The sequence below is a fragment of the Pomacea canaliculata genome, linkage group LG7 (genome assembly GCF_003073045.1).
Source record: "Pomacea canaliculata isolate SZHN2017 linkage group LG7, ASM307304v1, whole genome shotgun sequence".
Lineage (NCBI taxonomy): Eukaryota > Metazoa > Mollusca > Gastropoda > Architaenioglossa > Ampullariidae > Pomacea > Pomacea canaliculata.
The window spans coordinates 2,872,666-2,897,016 of NC_037596.1; the positions used below are offsets into that span (position 1 = coordinate 2,872,666).

A 24,351-nucleotide genomic window follows, 5' to 3' on the forward strand; every position below is an offset into this window, starting at 1 on the left:
GGATCATACTTCAAGATAATTCTTTACTGTAATTGGACAAAAAGAAACGAGAAAAACAGCAAAATATAACTTTAATTTTTTTCAATAAAACCGATAAAGTATCCATTTTATCTACTTGTAGATACATCTAATGAAATAAATACTTTTGTAATGCGGTTAATATAAATGCGAAACTAATATTATGGCTTCAAATATGGCATCTACCAGTTATTTTGATGTCGATGAAGACTATCCTGAATATTCGTCGCTTCACCAAATGTTTAAAATTGTTGGTGATCAGATAACAGAAACAGATCTTAGAACTTTGAAGCTTCTAACATACAGTATAGTACGTGACGACATAGTTCTTAGAGCAAAAGATGGATTCACTTTCCTTCTTGCACTTGAAAAAATTGGCAAAGTTGACCAAACGAACTTCCACTTTCTGGCTGAAATCATTAACCAACACACTGACCGACACGATCTCTTGCATTTTCTTAGCCTGAAGAGGAGAAAGACTGGTATGACTATTTTTACATCATTTGATTAATTAATATATCTGTTTGCAGTTTTTACGGTCATAACAGCTCTTGTGACTTAGTCTTTTAAAGGGCAGTTATGCTTGACTTTATCAGCTCCTGAACTTCTGAAGTTTTTCATCGGTATTTGCTTATTATTAAACTGTTAGTATGATAACTTTCTTCTTCAGTTTGTTAAGACAATGCAATTTTATTTGTTATGAACATCCTTGCGGCTCTATGCTCTTCGAAGATTAACAAGGAATAAACTAAACTATGCAGCATCCTTTCTATAAAATAAATGGCTTTGAGGATCACTGTCAAGAAAGATGCAGCCTGCGTCTCCTAAAGAGGAAAAATATGTGCTGTTTATTTGGGGAGAGGGGAGAACAGGCATAATGGGGCTCATGGGCACTGATGTCTCAGTCCGGATGCACACCAAATTGGTCGTACTTTGCCTGCGCACTTAGGTTTACTTTTTGTTGTTTTTATTTTATTGTTTAACATAATACTCCAACACAACCCATCCAGTTGTGCAGTTCATGAGTTACATGACTTTGTGAAGAGATATGTAGTACAATGTGATTGGTTCTTTACTCAGTATACATTCTCCTGTGCCATATAAGTTAAGCACCAAAGTGCAGTGAAAAAGGGCCTTTCTTAACCAGACAAACTTGGATGAACATTTGACTAAGTTTCAAGAAGTTTATATATAACCATCATGTGAAAACATTGCTAGACTTCGCCAAATGTTTATCCAAATTTGTCTAAGAACAGATTTAAGCATGGTAGGTGTGATCCTTCTTCTTGTTGTTCCTATTCACCCCAGTGGAGTATAGGGACGCAACCACATGTATTGTTGTCCAGGTGGCTGGTAATATGTTGATCATCATTCCAAGCTTATGCTTGAATTTTTTGAAAAGGGCAAATGAGAAACTAAAAGTTGTGGGAGTTTGAAATTGTAGAAATAGAAATAATAAATGTAAGGTGTTAGCTGATACAGGATGCATAAAAATTAAAACCGCCTAGAAAATAGACAGTGGTTTACTGAACAGTCAGACTGAGGTTTACTAGAGAGCCAACCAGGATGTACAAATATTTTTTAATAATGTAGTAGCAGAACTGTATCGTGGTTTTTTGGTCCCTTGTAACTAAAAACAGGTTCCATCATATAGTTTTCAGAACTAATAGCTTTTAAAAGTTAATTTCTTTTGGGACATTACTTTTTTTTACTAGATTTAACATGAGTTGTCATTTAATAATAAATTTATATGATCTTCTAACAAGACATCCATTCTCTCCTAAGTACAAACATTTTTTACCTCAAGAAAGCACCATCACTGAGCTGAGACAGTGTATAATCTAATGGTCAAAGTATTTTGGTTGTTGCCAGTTACAAGTGATCCTGTGTCAAAATACCTGGAAGAGACATGCAAAAGAGGATGCCAAAGAAAGCGAAAGAACTCTGATGCATCCCCTAGTTCTGAGAATGTGCCATCTTCTTCATCACGTCAGGATCCACTTTCCTCAGCCAGCAGCAGCTCTGAAGGGTCATGTAGAGACAGTAATATGTGTAGCTCATGTACTTCCTCACTGGGGAGTGCTAGGAGTGAGAGGCATGCCAAACAGAGTCGTAGGGATGGTAGCGGTACAAGTGTAGTGACAGCCAAGGTATGTCACAGTTTACAGGTTCATGGCAAAACAGAATGGAAGGCAAATGAAAATAAACCTGAAGAGAAGAATGGAGAGATTAAAAAGAAAATGACATGTGGTAAGTGCACCTCCGAAGATCACCTAATAGATTTCATAGAAAAATATGTTTTTGATGGATTTAAGGATGTTTGAATATAGTAAAAATTTAGCTTTATGTATAAATTTGTCATGATAGTGTAAATAAGTCTGTTCATAATTCAACCTTTCAGTATCCCTTCACATTTATATTTCTGAAGCTTTGATAAGTAACACCATCCCCATTTCATACCTTTAATTCATGTTAAAAACTGCTGTTGTGACTGTGGCCAGATATTCGACTACGTGTGAGAGCAGAGTACAGTCAAAGTGAAGAATCATTGGAGAGCAGTGTTCATGTAAGAGAGACCCTGTTGACATTGCTTTGGTTACATCTTTATATTTCAAGGAAATATAATCTTAATCTTTCAATTTACTGTGATGGCTTTAAAACCACTTACCTATGAAGTTAAGAAAAATAAATTTTGGCATGTCATTATTTCATGCTGCCGAAATCAGGTCTGTTTACATTCTATTAAAGCTTCAAACCTATAAGAAAATATTGTGTGCATTTGATTTGTTGTGATGTTCTCTATTTTTGATCAGTCAGACAAAGAGGAGGCTCTGGAGCGCCAGTTTGAACGTTTCACCCAAGCCAACACCATCTTGAAATCTCGAGACCTTGGGTCCATAATCTGTGACATCAAGTTTTCAGAGTTGACTTACCTGGATGCCTTTTGGCGTGACTATGTGAATGGTTCCTTATTGGAGGCTCTCAAAGGAGTATTTATAACAGGTACAGAAATATTTACATTCAAAACACTGATGATGTTTCTATATAGCAATGCAGACATGAACCCCGGACCTTTCAAAAATCAAGGACAGATCTGAGCAGAAATCAAGATTGTTGTAATTTTCTTTTATGGGTTTGAAGGAAGAGTGAATTTCTCACTTTATAAATTCTCTTTTTATCATTTTGTTTACTACTTTTGTTATACTATAATCAGGAAACTTCTCAGGAAGTTAATGTTTGCAATAAGACATAACAGATTTTTTATCAAGATATTGGTTGTGTGATGATGTTTGTGTACACGTGATGAGGGCTCAGCAGACATGCAGATGCTATAGTCAGATCAAATAAATTGATTAGGAAAACCAGCCATCTGTGGGTGAAAGTTAGGGCTAGCAGTGAGTAGCACCATGCCATGAAGGTTAAGCACACTTTGCTTAATCCCTAAAGTCCCCTACATACCTCTTGAAAATGCAAAGCTCTTTTAGTTAGAGATTTATCTCAACTGTATGTTGAGATCCTCATTTATTCTAGGATTAATCAGATATTTCAACCTTAAATGCAGCAGCTGCTAAACCAGGAAGTTTCTGTGTTACCCAGAATTGTAATTTCCTTGCTTGATGTCTGAAGAGTTTAAAGTGACCTGCTCGTACAACCATCTGTTGTCTGATAAGTGGATGATTAAATGGTTTGCTATTACCATTTGTTGTTTTGAGTGGCCTAATGATTTGTGATATTTGTGTGGCTTTTATTATTGATGAGCTTGGTGGTTTATAATTTCTGCAAGGATCAGTAAAGTATTCTCATTGCTTTTCATAGAAAAGAAGGAAGAAAAACAAGTGTTCATAGCATGACAAGTCAAATTATTTTTCCTGCAGATTCTCTGAAGCAAGCTGTTGGTCATGAAACTATCAAGCTGATGGTGAATGTTGATGAGGATGACTACGAAATAGGGCGACTCAAGCTCTTACAAAACCTAATGGACTGACAGGTGTGGCTACAGGGATGGAGGTCTTGTCTGCTCAAGAATGCAATGTTGTAGTAAATGGCAGTGCTAGTTGTGATAATAATGGCAGAATTTTATTTTGTTTACTTTGTTCAGGAGTGTGAGTGGAGATATATTCTTAAATGGTTGTTTGTATGTGGTTTATATAATGATAACTTCCCCATAAAAATTTGAGTAACCAAGATGTTTGTGAGGTGGGGTGACAACCCTTATTCAGAGCTGCTTACCCATCCAATTCTGCCACATTTTCTTTGGCAAAAGAGAATTATTCAGAGTTGTTTACCCATCCAATTCTTCGGCATTTTCTGTGGCTAAAGACAAAGTCTTTGCTTTAACCAGAGCATAAAAACAAACTATGGTAAAACACAGAAATTCCAATATGGGTTGATCAAATTAACCTGCTTTAAGAGCTTGCATTTTCAAATATACAAGTTTGAACAGTGTTAATTTTTTAAGAGGTTTTTTCCCTTGTCTTTTTTTTTTTTTTAATTAAAGCAATGTTTTATTGTAAGATGATAACACTTTTTGATCAATAGACCAAAAATACAGATTTTCAAGATGAAACAGAAAAATATATTTACCAAATACTATAATTCCTTTGGAAATTGTTAACAGCTCTGATTATTCATCAAAGTTCTCATTTTTAAAGAGCAGTGTTTGGGAGAAGAATAAAGCCACATTTTGACATTGAGAAGTGAAAATTTCTGTGATGAAATGACTTTTTTCCCAGACCATTTTGCCTGTATTTGTATTAAAAGTGCAGCAACGTTGATTTTCTTATTGTGAAAATCAAAAAGAATTTTCCACTTATATATATGTATAAATGCAGTTCTTTTTTTCAAAACAGGCCATTTATATCATTTTACAAGAGGCATTTAGTGAAAAAGTTACCTGTAGATGACTTTATTTAAAGAGTGGTGCATTTTGAAACACAGTTTGGGCCTAGATTATGGCTGTTGGTATTTTAAATCATTTTTGCTCCCAGTTTTGGGTTGCAAAATATTTTTTACCTACAATTCTATTTAAAACACATTTCCAGAGTGGTTCATAAAGTCTGCCATGATTTGTTTCTCTTTTGCTAAATAAACTTACCTTAATTTTGGACAAAGCATCTACAGTTTGACACAAAAAAAATCTGGTGATGCTAAGGTATGTGTCAGACTGGTGTTACTGGCGCAGTGATTTTTGTGATCAGTAGGAAGGCATGGGCAGGGTGTAAACAGACGTCTTTTAGCTACCATCTCACCTTTGAGAAGCATAATTCTTGAAGGGCACTGGCTTCCTTTGTATGCAATAATCTATACAATCACTGGAACAGTATTTCTCTTCAACAACAATTGCTCACAATCCAGTTTGAAGCATGAAAGGTTTTACATTTACAAGAGTGACTTGTCTCTGTGCAACAGCATGTCATTTTTTTAAACACTAGAAAGCTGTTTTCTAAAGACAATACCAAAAATATCAAACGTAACTATGATAACTAGTGATATGTAAAAAAGTCAGTGAATAATAGTGATGTTTTTATCTACTATAAAAGTTATTGACTTTTCCAGTCTACTGTGCAGCTTATAAGAGGCTAATTGATCAGTTCAACTAACTTTTGAAAGAAGTTCTGTTTATTTCTATTATAAATTTCTTGTGAATTTGGAAACCTTGTGTGTAGCTCATTTATTTCAAATCATAAGTGATGGTGTGAGCATGCACACAGCGATATCACAATATTCAGTCCTATTTATCAAGTTTATGTTGTCATTTATATGCCGTGTATCGACATGCATGGAGCAAAACCTAAAATGCTACTGTTTGTAGACTTCTTTGTTCTAGAGCTCAAATGAACTATACCTCATTAACTTGCCATTTTCATGCTACCTGTGAATGGCAGAGTGAAAGTAGGTAGGAGAAATGTGGAAGATAATTTGGAAAAAGTATGCTAGATCACATCTGTATGAACCTTCCTAATAACATTTGTGGTTCCTGTATAAACAATGCAGAAAATTTAAATGTAGATTTTACTCCTAAGCAGTTGACACATTAATGACTGGCTAATAAGGCCAAACCTTTTCCAATAAATAAATCTGATAACAACTTGTTTTCAAATGTAACATAAAGATTCAAATTATAATACTAACCCTGCTTTATTTTTCCATTATGAAATGGGCAGGTTTGATTAACCCAGCTAAAGAAATTCACTGACCGGTGATGGCAAATTTTTGAGTTTTGTATTTTTGACTCAGCTCTTTATCAATGCGTTCCAATTCAGATTTGTAGGACAGTCTTCAAATCCATACTGCTAATATATTGATCACTCTTAAAGAGACTGAAAGTGACCTCTCAGCCATGTTTAGACAACAAACCATAGCAGCCTTCCTAAACTGTCTCCATGCTGTCAATGCATAATTGTATATTTTTTTTTTTTGCAATGCAAAATATGGCGAAGAAATAATATAGTCATCATCAAACATTTAAAACAAACTTTTATTTTGGATTGTGTTGTCCTGGACATTTTTGGATGAGTTTTGTCAACCTTGTCAATTCTACATGCGAACGTGTAACACAAAACCACAAGAACCCAAGAGTTGCAGGTAATGTAATATGACAATGGAATTAAAGGACAATATAGGTGGGTATTTTGATGCTGCTTTTGTATCAGGTTAAATTATTAACTGTCTGGAGATTTCAGTACATTTTTTTTAAAGATCTGTTCAAGAGAAACAACCATGTAGATGGTATTATCATATTTCAATATTTGAATTGTAAGGAAAAAGTACTTATCTGTTAATACTGCACACTTCAACAAGTTGTCTGTAAGTGTGATTTCATGGGCCATTTGCATCTGCCACTGTTAAGCTTATTTATGTATTTGCTTGTCTTTCATCTTGCATGTTCAAAGCACAGCCCACAAAATATTTGTTCCCCGAACAATGACTATGCATATAATTTTAGCAATTTTTTTAAATACCTGTTGGTTACTTATTTTCATTCACACCATTGCAAGCACCTATCTGCATCAGAAACTAACACTATTTAATGAGTTATAACAATCTCCAGCCAGTCTTCAGGTGGGATGTGGGCACTCACAGGGTTGATGCTACTTCACAAGCAGCAGTTTCTGTGTTTAGATTCCTTTGTCTTTTACTGTAGTGTAATGTTTTTGCCTTGGAAATAATGTGGCTTTCTTAAAATAAAACTTTTGTGGCCAGTTAAATTTTTTTAAAAAGTGTGAGCATGTATTTTCAATTGACTGCAATGTCACATGGTCAGTGAATACAGAGATACATCATCAAGCATTAATGAACTTAAGTATGGGCACAAATCATTAAAAGGACTTTGAGAAAAAGGCTGCAAAATATTGCAGACAATTTTACCCAAGGATACCTTAAACTTTAAAAGTCTAAAACCTTCAAGCCACAGCATTCTGCATAAAACACAAGCTCTAGTATTAGCTATGCATCAATCTTTTCAACAAATCACAATTCTTTTCATTGTCTAATCAGTTTATTGCTGTTAGTACAAGCATTTGGAACTCTTCTTTTTGTAAAACAGACATTCTGATTCACATATCAACATATTTAAAATTGTTTTTAACACCATCAGACTTAGACTCTCAAGGAGCATTTCAACAATGCACTATGGATTTTTTAAGAAATTCATCTTTCTGGGAGTCTGTAATAATGAAGCAGCAATAGGAATAAAATTTGTAAATTTTGGAGGCACCTTCGAACTGTATGATTCCTTCTTTCGTTTGTATGGTACAACATAAACTGGAGATGACGCAGCTGCAAAATCCTTGAGGTCTGATTGGGATGCAACGTTGTTAACAAAAGCAGGCGAGGAGTTTAATGTCTTCATAAAAGTAGTGGACTGGGAAGATGGACCTGAATGTTTGCAACTATTTGCATATGCAGTGGCTAACTGACCATCTGGTGTCAGAGATATATTGCACTGTTCCAAATTTGCAACAGGGTCCTGGGAATCAGCAAACAATGGTGAATTGTAGTAGTTAATTTTGCATCTATATGGGACCACTTGACCAGCAAGACTAAGCCCTTGACATTGTTCAGCATGACCATTTGCCTCAAGATCTTGTGACGTAACTTCACTAGCACCACTAGAACCCTGGGACTTGATTTCATCTGAAGTGACTGTGGCAGTCCTTGCTTGTCTTTTTTCATTCAAGTACTGACGGCTGGAAATAAAGTAAAACTTCTGTCAGCATGCAGAAGAAGTAATTGAAAAAGTAATTCATGCGTATATCAAATTTACTTTCATAAAATAGCTGGTAACTTACTGTAATAAACAGCGTCTTGGCACACATCATTGCTAGTTCTAGTACCCAGGCAAATACTCATCCCTGAAATCATTTTTGGCATTGGCTGGTACACTACTCAAATACAATTACCTCTGTAATAATTCCCTAGTAAATTTTCATATGTTTATGTAGAATCCCAACCATTTGTTGCCAAAAGGAAAAATTACATCTCAGTATTTTATCCATTTCCAAAGAGATCAGCATTCTGTAAATGCATCTTATATTTTAAAAACCAACATTTCATTTCTTAAACCAAGTTTACAAAATCACACTGGAAAATTATATATTTTATTGCTGACAGCAGTAATCTGAACTGCTTCAACATCAGTAAGCTGTACCAACACTCTTCTGTCCTGGCTTGTTCTAAGGCCAATTCTTGCACTCTCAGTAACTGCTTTTTTTCCCGCTTGCACCTCCCAACTTTTTTAGGCCATGAGCTATAAGTGTAATGTTGCAATCACAACACCAGTGACTTTAGCCATAGTGCTCTCTTTCAGACATCTTCCATCAACATGTCACTTTATGAGGATGACCCATTTTGATGCCACATCTTGATGCAGCACTTTACCACTAAATCTTGGGAGTAAGATACTGAGGCAAAATTAAAAATAGTAAGTCTACAATAATCTTACTATAAATAAAAAAAAATTTTCCTGTAAAACGTACAACAAAAAAAACAATAGGTAAACAGCTCTGCACATGTGCACACACGTATATGTGAGCATGTGCACTCATTAACCGATTCTGAAACAAAAATCCAATTATTTCATTGTCCTCACATACTTAATAAAAAAGAATGGTTCTAGATAAAAATCATATTTACAGAACGATTTTTCTCATATTTACCGGGAGTTGAGGCGCCGACCTGCATTCCACACACGCCCAAACGATGGCAGCCATTCTGATGAAGTGTCCACAGTACGATCAAATTTTGCTCCAACTCGGCAGGCAGGCAGCTTTTGTTTTCTCTGTTTTTCCACTGTAAATACATCAAATCAGGAAAGAGAAAACAAAGATCGAAATGGTCCTGTCTTTTTATCAGCCTGCATTTTATTTTTCTTGTACATTATTTATGTCATTTGTGCCAAGCTCAAATTGTTAATGATGCTAGAACACTATTCCTTATAATGAATTAGCTGTTGTTTTACAGAAACATTTGACATTAACTTATTTCAGTGATTATCAAACTGCAACGATGACAAATTGGAAAAAGAAGGGGACTTTTTTTTTGTATTAAAGCAGCTTTTTTTTGGGGTGTGTGGACATGACAGCTTGCATACAGTGTTTCTTGTAGTCTTCCATGGTGGGGCCAATCTCCTGACTGCCTTTTTCTTCATCCTCCCTTAGCCAAGGAGGTGTTGCTCCAGTGAAGATATTGCCATGGAAGTTTTCATGATCTTTATCCTCCTAAAAATGAAAATCATCAGATTTTGTGGGAACTTCTACACTAACAGCCTTTATTCAAATCCAGAACAACATCCAAAATAAACACTTTCAAGATTTTGTAGGAAACATACTAACCTCTTGTCGCACAATACAGGTAAGTCCTTCACTGAAGGCAGCAACAGTCTTTCTTCCTTGTGTCACTTCTCCGCATTGTTTAGCAGAATATTGTCTTTGGACTCTGGACTGGCAGGACATGCTGCCGAATGACTGCTTCAGAAGCTATAAAATTCAGGAAAGCTATCCAGCAATGTTTGATCTCACAGTCATTACTCAACAAATATGCCAAAGTCAGGATGGTCACAAAGTCTTGTCCTGACCTGCATACAGACCCACTTCAGAAGCTAAAAGCAAAATCATTGTATTCTACTATGCACAATGTTATGTGATAGCTAAGCTTCTGAAAGAGAGGATGTTAACACTACTAAGACAACCAGTTAAGTAAAATACTCTTATTCCAAACCACCTGATAATGAACTGACTATATTTAGAAACTGTATGTCTGTGTCTAAAAAAAAATACCACCATTGAAAAAGAAAACAAAAACTAGCATTTTCATCAGGATACAGAGGCAGCTGGTTGCAGCCAGGAAACAGACCTGTTCTTGCATACCCATCCATCTTACAGTTTGGGCTCTTTTATCTGCCTCAACAATGTTTGCTGCTTCCTAGAACATGAACAAACTGCATTCATGAATAAGGGAATGACACAATAAAGTGTGAAAATTTTAAAAGTAAGAAGGAAATAGGGAAGGGGAAAATACACATAGTTTCTCACAAAATTATAATCATTTGACATCTGATCATTTTCTACACACAGCAAAAAACATTACAAACCATCTTCCAACATCAAAAACTTTCAAAAGTATGAGCATTTGTAAACAAAATTTGCATTTCTTAGTCATTTATGCAGAATGAGGACATTCAGATCCATCATTAACAATGGCATGGTAATATCAGACAAGCAATATCAAAAGCAACCTGTTTTCCTTAACTATGCTTCTTTTGCTTAACTCCTTGAACAAAACAATAAATTTCTATAACTTCTCTTTTAATTAGAAAGTGTTCAGGCTTTCATCCTTTTTTTTTTTCACTTTACATACAGAACACTACTAACACAAAATAACAGCACCTTTTTAATCTGCTTCTCAAGTTTTTCACGAAAACCTGTAATAACTTGTTCAGCCAGGAGAACGAATCTGGAAAAAAGAAAAAAAGAAAACTATTTGTGTTACAAGCTGTTAACAGTAATAAATCTTAGTTCCACTTGCTATTCCCTATGTTAGACACAGTTGTACTCGAGTCTGTCCCTGGATAAGTAATGTAGAAAAAAATGTAGAAACTGCACATGACGAGAATTCATACAAACTAACAAGATAATTTCTAATAGCCTTTGGTTTTGTTGTGACTATTTAATATGTATTCAAATAACTGACTGTAAATTCAATTTCAAAATATTTTACAATGATTTGTCTTTTACTTCTATACTAATTCCTAAAGTCCAAGCGATGAACTTCTGCTCTATTTATAAGATACAAGCCTTTGAATATCACCATTTTTACCTGTATTTGTAGTGACATTGGACAACTGCTCTCTCTTATGGAAATGCCTTAATACTATATGCTCAAAGCTCTTATATAGGCTGTAGCCTTTAACTAATTTCACAAATTAGAACTATGTTATACATTTTATTCCCACAATCATTAAAAATATGGCTGTTCTTGTAGACTATCTACCTGTCTGTCTATTCAAGATTCAAGTCTCTATAAGTCTGCACATGACAGATAAAGAGAGATAAAGAGAGCAAAAACAAAAAATTTTTACTACCTGTTGTATTCTTCACCACTGATTGTAAAGTCAGGCTTTTTATCCATGGGAATAATATTCTGCCAGAAAAAGTCCCCTATTTTTCTTGCATGGTCTGAACTGCAAGAAAACAAATTCAAGGCTTCATTTAGAAATTTATGTTGCCAAAGATCTTTCTTCTAAATGATAAAAATTCTGCACAATAATTTTGATTCATGGAATTCTGGCTTCAAGTAGACGATAACAACATTAGATCACAGAATATTCACTAGTCCACAATTAGCACCGTCTACAGCTTTTACACACCTTGCAAGATGCTTGATAAAGCTTCCTAATACCAGAACACAATCATCTTCAGATCTGTGCTTCTGAACCTCAACCTCGCAAAAGTAGCACCAGATTTGGGTATCCCCTTCCCATCCTCTGCCATGAACTACTGGACTAGATAAGACTGCCTTGGCATCTGCAACCTGCAACAGCCATTACAAACATATATATATATATGATTTATCTATTAATCAGATGACAATTTACTATAGCTATCACTAACCATTATTTGAAAATGGTGAAGTAGGAGGCATATATAGTAATGTAAATCCTGTGACATAATGTCATATGCATCACCCCATCGATACTCTAACCCTAAACCTCACTCTAAAACAAAATTCTTAACATTAACCCTCCATAGCCTTTAATAAGTGATCCATCCCAATTTCAAGTGATTATCTTATTTATTTAATGTCATTCATTTTAGACAGGAAAATAAGGCAATATTTTTCTAGCTGTTTGTGTTTGAATCTTTCAAAAGATGCTTATTTGTTCATTGCTTACAAAGTTTTTGACGTACATCGGAAACCCACCATATATATTCTCTATTTACTCAAACGCTTCTTTTTAAAAAAAAAATGACCCCTTAAAAAAGAAAGACAACAGAACATGCACTGCCGAAAACTTGTGATATTACAATGAGATATTTTACATAACACTTAATTAGCGACAGAAGATAATTTCAGCTGCTTCACAAAACTCGTAATTTGGACTAATTTCAAAGTTAAAACACTCGTAAGTCAACACTGCCAACAACAGGTAACATCGACGTTTTTACAAATATACTAACCTTTCTCTGAAACTTGCAAATAACGTTTCTTAAGACTTCTTGGTGCCTTTTTGAATAAATGTGTTTCTTCTTTCGTTGTTTGTGGTTCATTTTGCATAAAGAACAGTATTGGTACTGATAAAAAGACGTTGACATTACACTATTCGTTCAGACAGATCACAGAGCCTGTGTTCAGCAGTCGATGCGGCCAGAGGCTTGTTTCAATTATGTCATCTGTAAGAGTAGGAAGCAATTAATTTAATATTAAAATCTACATCGCGAGATTTAGATGAAAAATACACTATGGGTGACTCAAATTTATCACTGATAATTTTAAATAATTATACTTACGACACGTTAAAAAATTGTTTACAAATTGTAGCTAGCCTTAAAACTGTGGCCGAATTTAAGCGCCGATCTAGCTTTTACATTCAGCCGGAAGTTTCATCCTACAAGATTCCACAATTTATTTCTTCGTGACAGGTTTTAATTTATACATTTCTATTGCCATTTTAACATATATAGAATATTTAACTAACACGTTCAGTCTTTTCATCGACAATTCTCACACAAGTAATCCGGTAATGCGTCACCAGCATTGACTGTGACGTGATGATATGCTGTTACGCAGTTGGCATCGTCGCAGTACCGACAGCGACTACCCAAAAGAACAATCTGTTATAAATAACACTTACACAGAGCAAAGCAGCTCTCGCATGCATGATAACAATTCACTCACAGACTCAATGAAGTGTTTCTGACCTTTGTGATATTAGTAGTTAGTTTAATCCTTGTTGCTCCTTTGAGGATCATAGGGCCGCAACAAAACCTCGACAGCGAACCCGGTTTTTTTGTGATATTAAGACTGTTATAGTTGTTCGTTTCCTTACAATGTGAAATGAATAAGGGTAATTAGTCTTTTTTGTTCTTGTGTACTTATCGACAATTTATGTTGAAAGATACATTCTGAATAACTATATGAAACTAGCTTTCTAAAGCAGTGAGAACAAGTTCAGTTTCTTTGGTCGTGATTTACTGCTTGAAAAGTATCCTTACAGTTTTTGAGAAATCTAAATAAGTTATTGTTATATTTATCAACAGCTTCAAATATTGCTAGTTCTTGCAAAATTCAACTCAGACCTTCAAGGATGCCAGCCTTGCTTGAGCGCCCCAAAATGACACGTACAATGTATGAAGCGCTGAAACGACACATCATGAATGAAAGAGCAAAAATAAAACAAGGTGGGTGTAATGATAAGTAATGCACACAAAAAATTTTAAGCATACAAAGAGATATAATGGCTATAACCTTACCTTGAATAGGAGGTGTGAGTTAGGGAATATTTTTGTTCACACTGACAACTTTCAAACCCAGAGTACACAAATTATAAAGCAGAGCTTATTGGTTGGGAGGGCTCACAATGCCGTGACATAGGTTGTTATAGATGTCATGACCTACAGCCGAAAACTGAAAAAAGGCTTGCGAAGTAAGTTGGGCTGTTAAGGTGAGGCTACAAGATATACCTATTACTCAAAACCTAATCCTAAACCGAGCTCACTTTTATGGTTTACAGGAAAAGTGTCATGCATTCTTGAGCCCTCCCAAAAGAAAGTTGTGCCCAAATTACAATGCAGAATGAGTTCAGTGTCCACTAAGTATCTTAAAGTAGGTACAAATAAAACGAGAGAAGAATTTGTCAAGGTAGAAGCATCATTTCTAACTGAGGCATAAGTTATTAAAAGAATGATAAGCATTGTTGTTCTGCTGTCTGCATGAAGTGCAAGAACAAGATGCACTGATCGAGCAGATGAGAACAGAGAGAGAACTGCGTAAGAAAAAAGAGGAAGAGGAGGCACTGACTCTTGAGCAAACCAGAGACCAGGTGAGACCAGATCAGTAGAAGCATGAAAAAAAAACTGATTTCTGTTTTGAGACATTTGTAGACTGTCATTTGATGCTTAAACAGCAGACCTTTCCTGTGTATTGGATAGAGTATGGGTTATAACTTTCTCTTTGACAAGAGCAGTCAACTTGGTGTTATCTGCCAAAAAAAACACCACCACTACTGGACAGTAAAAGATCACATGACTTTCACAAAACATGTCATCACACTCATTTGCTTAGACATGCCCAGTATAAAGAAAATTTTGTCTTTGTATCAGCATATTTTTCAATAATGATGCAGGATACAGATAAAAAAAAAAACACCAACAGATCTGGTTAGACAAAGTGTGTTAGTCTCAGTATTAGCCCTTCAGAACAACTAAAATTACTGTGAAAGTAAACTTATGACTTGATTAACTGATGGAAATATATATATCAAGGTTAACAGTTAAGGCTATCATGTTACAACAGTTGCATACCTTTTGCTTTGAAGCTTTTTTGGTTGACATGTGGTGTTGGAGTTAATTATTTACCTTTCTCTTTGAGCATTTCAGAACTTATGAAAACATAACTTTTAAAAAAAGATTGCATTTTGGATAAAGTATTTTTATCTCCCCCAAAAATATCTAAAAAGTTAAGCAAGGGTTTAATAAAGATGTGTAGATAGGTTCTGATTTTCAGAACCGACAGGGTTAAAACTATTTGACAATATCACAGATAGCCCAGCTTGAGCGTAAGCTGGAGCAACTGCGCAGTGAAAAGCATCAGGTATTTCTACAACTGAAGAAGGTGCTGAACCAAGAAGAGGAAACTCGACGCCGCGCCCAGCTAAAGGAACAGAGGTACGTTCCTCCTGTTCTTATTGATTTTTCTCAGCATTTATCCCAATGTGAGATAAGCACATTGAACAAAACATCTTTTTACTCACATTGGTAATGTTTGTTTCTGCACAAACCTGATGTGCAAGTATGTCAGTGCACAAATGTACAAGAACTCATTTTCAAGCAAAGATTTGTTAAGTCTATACTGAAAATATTACTAACAGATAGCTGGGTAAAAATACACATTTGGCAACTGTAAGAATAGATACATAAATATAATTTTTGTCCTCTTACTGGCCTGAAAAATCCAAGCACCCTGACTTCTCATGTATATGTCTATTGTTTACTTTCTGATCAAATCTGATTAACCCACTTTGAAATATATCATAGATCATTGTTGATTCCTTTCAGAGATTATAAATATTAGGATCAAAACATGGAAACCCTTTTTATGAAACACCTAGAAAGTTGCCTTTACTAGAATATTAGGGTGGGGGAAATTACCTGCTAGCCTGACCCCCACAGCTTAGCCTTTGGGTCTCACTGGATGAAGAACAAAAATGGCTAGTTATAAAATATCACAATAAGCAATGTAAATTACAGACCCTCTATTTTTTCATTAAATTTTCAAATTTCTTTTAGTAATGCCTGTTTGAAAGTATTGACAGCTTCCCTACAGAACCTGTTTCATTTGCATTGTTTCCAAAAAAAGTTGTGAGCTTATCATAGGCTTGGCATTTTATTAGTTTAGACCAGGGGTGGGCAATTAATTTTCCCAAGGGGCCGCATGAGAAATTGGGATGGTTTTAGAGGGCCGGACTAATATAGTTAAATCAGTTTTACCCAATACTGTATATATAGCATATATACTAGTGGGCGGGCCAGTCAGAGACAGGAGGCGGGTTGCCCTTGCCCCTTGCCCAGGTCTGGTTTAGACTGACTTTCTTCTTGCATAAGGGGAGGGGGTGTGTGGACACCTGGTGCTCTTTGTAGCTACACTGATTGGTCATGTGTTTGATACATAAAACATTTTATTTAGAGGATTTCATACCATCATACCAGTTTGAATGGTGCATTAGTTATTGTCATTTTAACTTTATATTTTTACAATAGACTAACATTACTAACCTATCATTGGCGAGAACTAAAAGTGACAAGATTATTTTTAAAAAAAGCGGGGGTAGTATGTTTGATTCTAGGTAAGTTGTTTCAACAGTGATTACAATGTGCACTGCTTTTGGTTGCAGTGAAATGGTAAGCTTGCAACAACAGGCCTTCACTCAGCATGGTCTGACACCATCCGGACACACAGTTATGCTACAGGCCACCCACATGTCCAGCCGACCCACCTTGTACAAGCCCATGGTGCCAGTGAGTGTGCACTTTAACCTCCAGAGGTGCTTAAATAAATGCAATAAAACTGTGCTAAGATCTATATTTTCTAGATTCACTATAACTTTCCTGGCTTTCTAATGGAAATTTGGGGTCGGGTGAGACTTTTTGAAAACACTCATAGTATTTGTCTGGTAGATACATTGCATAGAACAGAAGAGAGATGAATGGATTTGTAAAGTGTTGGTTTTGCAAGATCACAATCTTGGAGTTTTAATGGCTGGCAATGTAGATCACAAGATCATCATAAAACAAGCTTGTTGCTATATAAAACCGTTGGAGGTTGTGTTAGTTGAACAGATTAATTACTTTGACCTTAGGCAACTGATAGCTTGGTAGCCACCAACAGCCAAGCACATGCAGGTACATTAAGCTAGTGATTTAGTCGTTTTCCAGACATATTTTATTATGCTATTGTTTAGTTCCCTGGGAACATCACTTTGAGATCTTCCATCCAGTGGATGCTACCAGTTAAGTCAGTTGAGCTTTAGGGAGACACCCAATCTCCATATTAGAAGGAAGATTTAAAAGATTGCACCCAAATTTTTCAAGCATTGTAATTCATATCCTCCTTTAAAAGCTTCAAGATTATCTGGGAACTGGGATCAGCCATGGATGTATCTCCTTATTTTTTCCTCTCCCCCCTCTTGCTAACCTTGGCCCTTCCCCCAAAAAGAAAGAAATGCTTTTGTTATGGGTTACCCAGTTGATGCCATCATTTCCCACCAGCTTAAAGTTACACATCTTGTAAAATATCTTTGAAGATTAATGCAGCAAGTTCCAATAATTTATATAGTAGAGGACGATTAAAAAGTTTCAGTTCGGTAAACCCAGATTTGTCAACTTGAGAACCTTAATTCAATTTATGTTTTCACTTTTCCAAAGTATTAAAGGGCAATGCTACAAATAGCAGAGCAGGATATTTACTGAAACTAATTTTTGAGTATGTGTCATTGAAATGGCTTTTTTAAATGCCAGGAAGCTTTAAAGGTGATGTCACTTGAGAAAGGGGTCAAGTATACTAGAACATGCTAGCTTCCCACCTATCAACTGGTCTTTCCCTCTCAAAACCTATAGAGTTCGTCATGATTATCCCCATGAATTTGTTGCTATTTAGCCGATTCCCTTCCAGACCGGGATGAAGCGTACCCGTAGCCCTTCCCCGCCTTCGTCTTCCAGTTATCAAGCATACCACAGTGATCCCAAGTATCCATACAATCCGGGCAAGGCTGCACCATCACATATGTATGTCCCCCACACCACTGCTGCAGATTTCAGTAAGTCAACTTCACTTCTTTTGGTGAATATCAAGTAGTTTATTCCTTGTTGCTCCTTTGAGGAGCATAGGGCCGTAACAAGGGTCTTGCTGCTGTAGGATAATGCTCTAGAGTTCCAGATGGGGTGTAGGCTGTTGAAAGCATGCCTGGTCTTGTTGATGCAGCTTTTGATGGCATCATTCGCTCCACCATCCTTGTTGACAATGCTCCCTAGATTCATGAAGCAGTCTGTTTCCAGGATGTTCTCTCCTTGAAGTTGGATTGGGAGTTTGCTTGTTGTTGATTCTCATCACTTCGGTCTTCTTTCTGTTGACCTTTAAACCAGTCTTCTCTGCTTCCTCTGCTAGCTTACTCAGTTTGGTTTGTGGTGAATATAAAGGGCAAGGTTTTATTCTGTTGTTGGTGGTGGTGTTTAAATCATTCAGAACAACATTTTTAATAAATGAGTGCTGCAAACAGATCTGTCCCAGAGAACAGACATTGTCAAAGATACCTCTGTGAAAAAGCTTGTTTGTTGGTTTATGATTAGTGACGATGAACCTACATATTACAATTCAAAAATGAATCTGCTTTTTTGTGTGATAATAGGCTTTTTGAAGATTTTTGTTGATGACATTCTTAGTTCTTAAGATATCTTAGTTCTTATGAGTAAGTGTGGTAATCTTGGCTTTAAGTAAGGTAACTTTTATCATGTTTTCTTTATGCCCCCTCCAGAAATGGGCAGCTATGCACAGGCTCAGAGCAGCCAGTCCAGTTATGCAACACAAGTCAGTCATTCGTATGTCCAGCAAGCGCAACCATCAGTCACTTCCTTTCAGGCTGGCCAGTCGGTGGCTGGAAAGTATGCTGCTGCTGGGGGACAGTCAGCTTTCAGCTCATACCAGAGTCATTATGCCTCCCATCAACCAGGAATAGCATCGAGTAAGGCAGTGGCAGAAGGCTTTTCAGGCTATGCTTTGCAGAGAATGCCACAACCAGGTGAGTGTCTGGGATTGACACTTCTGGGGCAGGATGGTGGGGGGTCCATAGTCAAGAAAATGGTTTACCGCAGGTTTGGTTTAAAAGACATAGATTAAAAACAGCTCTCCAGTTATATACAATTTTAAACAAGTGTTTGTTTTAAAAAATTACAATGTAGTAAATTCCTAAAGAAAATAAAAATTAAGGGCAGACTGTGAGATGAACTGAAGAGCTGATACTTTCTGAAACATTCACATCATTGATAAAGTGGTATTTGTCCATATTGCAACCCTTTACACCAACAGTAAATTAACATAGTTGCGATATAAAGCTTAGTCTTACGGTTTGGTGTGTTTGCCAGGCTACCATACAGCACCCCACAGCGCCTCGCTACAGCACCAACTTGAGCAGGCTCAAAAATCAGGCTTTCCAGAGGAAAAATACAAACAGGTAATAAATAGTCTGTGACCAGATGACTTAGGATAAAAGCTGCAGTTAGAAACGTTCTGCATTGCAGGCCAGTTGATAATACCTCTAGTTGTTGTTACTTGGCTACTTCTACTCTTCTTCTTGCTCCTAATCACCCCCAGTGGAGCATAGGGCTGCAACTACTCCACACTACTTCTAGTTAGTGGGACAATGTTTTGCCTATTTATTTTACAATGATTTAATGAGAATGCAGAAATTGTTATTGCTTTTGTTTTCTTTGGTTCATCTAGTTTAAAGTCAGAAATTTTTTTTAATATCATGAGGTATCTCTGCTGTCCACGTACAGTGGACTGCTTTCTCTTCTTGATAAATGTTGTGTGTACACAGCCACCAATGCGAGGTATGAGTGGCGCCCAACAGGGGGTGCTAATGACGCAGGCGCTGCAAATGCAGCAGCAATCAAAAGTGAGTTCTCGCTTCCTGGCTGTTGTTGCTGCTTTGCTGTTGTTGTCTTCATTGAAAGTGGATGTTGTAGCCACCTCATCGCAGCCTGCTAACTTTCCAAAGGTTGTTGTATCCGTGGTCTGTGCTGCAGACATGCTTGTAGTGGAAGGTAATGTGTACATATTGGTGTTGTCGCAGGTTATAAGCAGTCATTGAATGATCAAAGGGTGATGGTTGTGTTCTTCATGTTCACTGAAACAGTGTCAGTAAAGTACCAATAAAGTATAGTGTAGTTTGGTACTGTGTTTCTCCTCTGTTCCATGTTCCTTGTGATTCCTGTTACCACATGATGTCTTTCAAAAACAAGGGTTGATATCTTGTTTCTGTTGGAGATAAATTTTGTGTCACTTATTCGCATTACTTTTACTAAGCTTCTTGGAGTGGAAACTGAATTGGCAAACATTTTACATTATACAAATTTGTCATCACATATTTTTCTTCAAGCTCATGTTCACTTGCTTTTAAATTGGGATTTATTAGGATGAAGAGTAAAGTGTAATAGGAGTCAAGAGTAAAAATTGAACATTTTTAATTTTGAGCATTCAAAATTGCTTGTTGTTATTGTAAGATAGATGGAGGAGGGCACAAGTGCACATATGCATGTGTCTGTGAGAGAGAGAGAGGGAGAGTTGTGTATTTCTGGTTTTGCAGCCTTTTCATTCATTTTCAGCATTCATCAACAGTGAACATTTTCTTGAAGAATGATGTTCTGTGTCATGTTACTATGCTTGTGCCCATTTGTGCCTTGTGCCTCATAGTTGTGTGTAGATATGGCAACAGCAATGGCATTGTAGAGTAGGATGCTGTGACAGTGATGCTGTGACCAGTTGCCTTGCTTTGCATGTGATCAGGTATCAGATAACTGTACCAGCATCAAGATCAGAGGAAATTGCTTTCCTTAGGCATATGTAAACGTTTACATCTTCCTTGTACTGCAACATCTTCCACATTCAGTTTAACTTTTGTTTTACTGAAAAGCAAGCTTTGATTTGTCATAAATGATGCTTAATGGGATGCATATGCTTTATCTGTATATTTGAAGTATATTGTATACCTTGCAACTCGTATCCAAGTTTTAAGAGGATTAAATACATCTTGAGCATACTTACTTAGACCTGCACAGTTTCAAGCTGTATAATTTTTGTACAGGTCTCTTGATATTCTGTAAATAATTATAAGTAGTACATTTATAGTACATTGGTGTGAGAATCTGTGCTGTTAGTGAGTTAACTATAACTTAGCTATACCAGCATAGCTTAGTACGTTCTGCAATAGCTATTTCAATGTCTTCTATTTACAGTGGAGTTTCACTGTATGATAATGGCATGGTAGTTCTTAAGTTGGAAAATATTAGATGTGGATTCAGACAGAGGGTGTGGAACAATGGTGAAAGAATTCATATTTCTCTTGTGTTATTTTATGATATTTTTCCTGTGACTTGGAGTGTAGTTGATGTTATGCATTGAAGAGTAATTTTCCTCCATTTCTGATTATATCTGCACCTGGCCTGAGTTATATTTTTTCTATGAAGTTTTGATGTACATGCATTTCAAAATGAACCAAATCCTCTTGGGGCATATGTTTAATTTATAAGAAGAATCTAGAAAATGAACAGAGTTTGTGTAACTTATTTGAAACGTGAAGGTAATGAACTAAGTCACTGGCAGTTCACTCATTGATAATGCACTGTAAAAAAAAAATCTGCTTTCAGTAACCAATAGCATGCTTCTGATTACTTGCAGGTCAGCTGACTCAGTAATATAGAGTATCAAAGGGACTTTACACCTTTTTTCGTTTGATTTTGTAAAATTTCAGAGGTCTGCCAAGAAGCTGTAAAGTTTAGATATTGATAAAACCAACTCCTCTGTTAAGCTTATTTATAATCATTCAGGAAAATGTGTCAGGACACATTCTTTTAATGTCTTCATCCGCATGGCTGACAGAAACATATTGGGTTCTTGACACATGCATTTCACTGAATTATTTTAGCATCAGTTCACAAAGTTAATGAACAATGTTTATGTTGCAGGGAAGCATTGTGACGGGAATTCCAGGACAAGCAGCTAATAATTATCAACCCTCATCCACAACGGTAAAATATGCAGCTTGTAGAAATTTTAAGTTTGAAATAGGACAATTTCTCATTACTGTGTTAGCAGACACAGGTGTTCACATTACATAAGGGACATAAATGCTCACACACATGCACAGGCACATGCATGCACACTCTTGTACACTACAGCAAAACAACATTGTCCTTGGTAACTGTCAATAATAGCAGTGTTGTGTGTTACAGCAGAGTGGATATCAGACTCAGCCAGGAAGGGCAAGCTATGGAGGTCAGCCTCACAACCGCTTCTACTAGTGTCAGGAAGTTTTACCTGTGACATCTTTAAGGCTCTTTCTCAGTCTACTAAGTTTGTCCCATTATCACCAGTTGGAGTTTTTGCTACCTGTGGCAGCCCTTGCAGGGATTCAACTGTTAAAAAACCACCAGTGAACAGATTAAGGTGCAGTCATAAATCGAGACAGCATGCATTAATTGATGGACCTCAAGTGGAGTGGTCAAGGGGGATGGCACTAGATGACCTGTGTGTTCCACCTTTAGATACCTCCCCAGCTAGAAGCTCAGATGGAACATGAAGAAAATCTGCCATCAGTTTCCAAATAAAACTCTCATGAAGAAACATTTTTACAGCAAGTCACAAAGATGTGTAATATAAATTAGAACTGCCAGTTGAATGTGCATGAAACTTTCTCATGCCCCTCCCCCACCTATCTCAGCCAACTCACACTCACATCTACATATCTGCTCACTCCAGAATAGATTGAACATGAAAGGATCTGGCATATTGCAGCAGTAAAAGCTTGCATTTCCATGAATTTCATTGATCTGGCAACACTTACAGATGTCTGCAAAATATGTATATATAACACTTGCATGATAAGAATTTGTTAGTGTGACATTGGACAAGTGACATTGGACTAGGAATTTGACTTGGTGATGGTTGCCAATTATTTGACAAATAGCAATCACATTCACACTTGTACTTCAGATGCTACTGTTCATACTGTTGTTTATACACACATAGTGGACATTAGCTATCTCAAACATCAAGTAGAGAGCAAAAGAAAGGATAATCAGGCCTCTTCCATCATGTCATGATGTTTCTGGTGCCATATGCTATTGGTATTTGTGCTGTTAAAAATGCTGCCTTTGCTGTATTTACTATTCTGAAGTTTGATTTATCCAAAAAATTATTTAAATTGTTTGGATGAATGACTGGAAGGTGCATTCTGCTTCAAAGAAGGAAGTTTGTTTTCTCTGTATGTGACTGCATCAATTGCTGTTTTATGCTTTGCCGATACGTGTTGGCTGAATGGAGGCTGTTATGAGATGGTAGACAAAAGTCAAGAGAATCCTAAAGTTTTTTTTAGTGCAATACAAGACTTGCAGCTGTTGTCTGTTATGCCATATTATTGATTTTGTAAGAGTGTACTTGGGGTGGTGAAGAATGTTGAGTGATTTTTGCAAATGACTTAACTGTACAGTGTTGTTACTGCCTCTTTTGTGTATGTTTAATGATGTATAGAAAACTCCAGGGTTTTTCTGAGACGTGTTTTATAGAAATGTTAAGTGTTACTTCACACCCATGCAGAACACACATATACAAGATGTAAGTATGACATATAAGTTTACTGTTTGCTATTAAAAACAAAGCACTCCACTCATTTGATGAATAAACAGAAACTGAGCTGTTGGCGTTTGAAATTTGCTTGATGTGGCTGCATTCCAAGATTACGAAGTCATTTTCTTTAGATAATGTAATTTTGGTTTATTGTTCATTGACTGTTTTTTAAATGTCAAAAAAGTTCCACGTGTAGCCCCAGTATTCACAGTAAATAAACTACTTTCTAATAAGATTGTCACAAAGCTATCTGGCAGATAAATGCGAAGCCAATAAAGTATCTTAAGAATCTTGATTGTCACTTTCAAAGTTTTCCTTTCAAGGTGGCATCTAATTTCATCTGAATTGTAACCATAAAAGTGTAAATTCTTTACAAGGTAAAACCATGGACGTGTTCGTGGTAAAACGTATACAAACATGTTTTGAAAGCACAAATAGCCTGAACTTGGTATTGCTCAAGGTGTGATCACTACTTTTGTGTGTCAGATGTTAAAACAAAGGTTAGGGGAGAGAAGTACTTTGGGGAAAGGTGGATAAAAACTTAAAGAGAAGTGGAGAGTTTGAGATCTTGTTACCCGAGGGTTGGGGGCTGGGGGAGTTGAGTAACATATATTCAAAGGCCTAGAGACAGCAGTGGTGCCTACAGTTCACTGCCTCTAAGCTACGGGAGACTTCACCATTTTGGATGACCAAGGATATATTCACAGTTGGTGTACACAT

The 24,351-nt window shown here is 36.3% G+C and overlaps 3 protein-coding genes across 8 annotated transcripts; 2 read left to right on the plus strand and 1 right to left on the minus strand.

The window, feature by feature from the left end:
* The first annotated feature begins 2 nt into the window (after positions 1-2).
* On the plus strand, positions 3-7,226 carry LOC112569446 (death effector domain-containing protein-like). Its single transcript, XM_025247233.1, has 5 exons — positions 3-500; positions 1,891-2,268; positions 2,520-2,584; positions 2,832-3,021; positions 3,894-7,226. The coding sequence occupies exons 1-5, from the start codon at positions 182-184 to the stop codon at positions 4,001-4,003; spliced, it is 1,062 nt and encodes a 353-aa protein (XP_025103018.1). The 5' UTR covers positions 3-181; the 3' UTR covers positions 4,004-7,226.
* On the minus strand, positions 6,432-13,127 carry LOC112569444 (coiled-coil domain-containing protein 84-like). The gene is made up of 10 exons (XM_025247225.1): positions 13,026-13,127; positions 12,696-12,908; positions 11,885-12,048; positions 11,600-11,698; positions 10,905-10,971; positions 10,372-10,440; positions 9,852-9,995; positions 9,611-9,737; positions 9,177-9,309; positions 6,432-8,207 (listed from the first exon to the last, which is right to left on the minus strand). Exons 2-10 carry the CDS (start codon positions 12,828-12,830, stop codon positions 7,649-7,651), a joined length of 1,497 nt encoding a protein of 498 aa, XP_025103010.1. The 5' UTR covers positions 12,831-12,908; positions 13,026-13,127; the 3' UTR covers positions 6,432-7,648.
* On the plus strand, positions 13,080-23,699 carry LOC112569445 (G protein pathway suppressor 2-like). Of its 6 annotated transcripts, none has more exons than XM_025247230.1 (11): positions 13,080-13,157; positions 13,776-13,916; positions 14,454-14,557; positions 15,277-15,401; positions 16,628-16,751; positions 17,890-18,049; positions 18,764-19,027; positions 19,371-19,459; positions 19,826-19,903; positions 21,972-22,034; positions 22,239-23,699. In XM_025247230.1, exons 2-11 carry the CDS (start codon positions 13,823-13,825, stop codon positions 22,305-22,307), a joined length of 1,170 nt encoding a protein of 389 aa, XP_025103015.1. In that variant the 5' UTR covers positions 13,080-13,157; positions 13,776-13,822; the 3' UTR covers positions 22,308-23,699. The 6 variants fall into 6 exon arrangements, with proteins under 6 accessions (XP_025103015.1, XP_025103012.1, XP_025103011.1 ...); XM_025247227.1 differs by lacking the exon at positions 13,080-13,157 and adding an exon at positions 13,269-13,582 and having other exon boundaries at positions 22,242-23,699; XM_025247226.1 differs by lacking the exon at positions 13,080-13,157 and adding an exon at positions 13,271-13,582.
* The last annotated feature ends 652 nt before the right edge of the window (positions 23,700-24,351 follow it).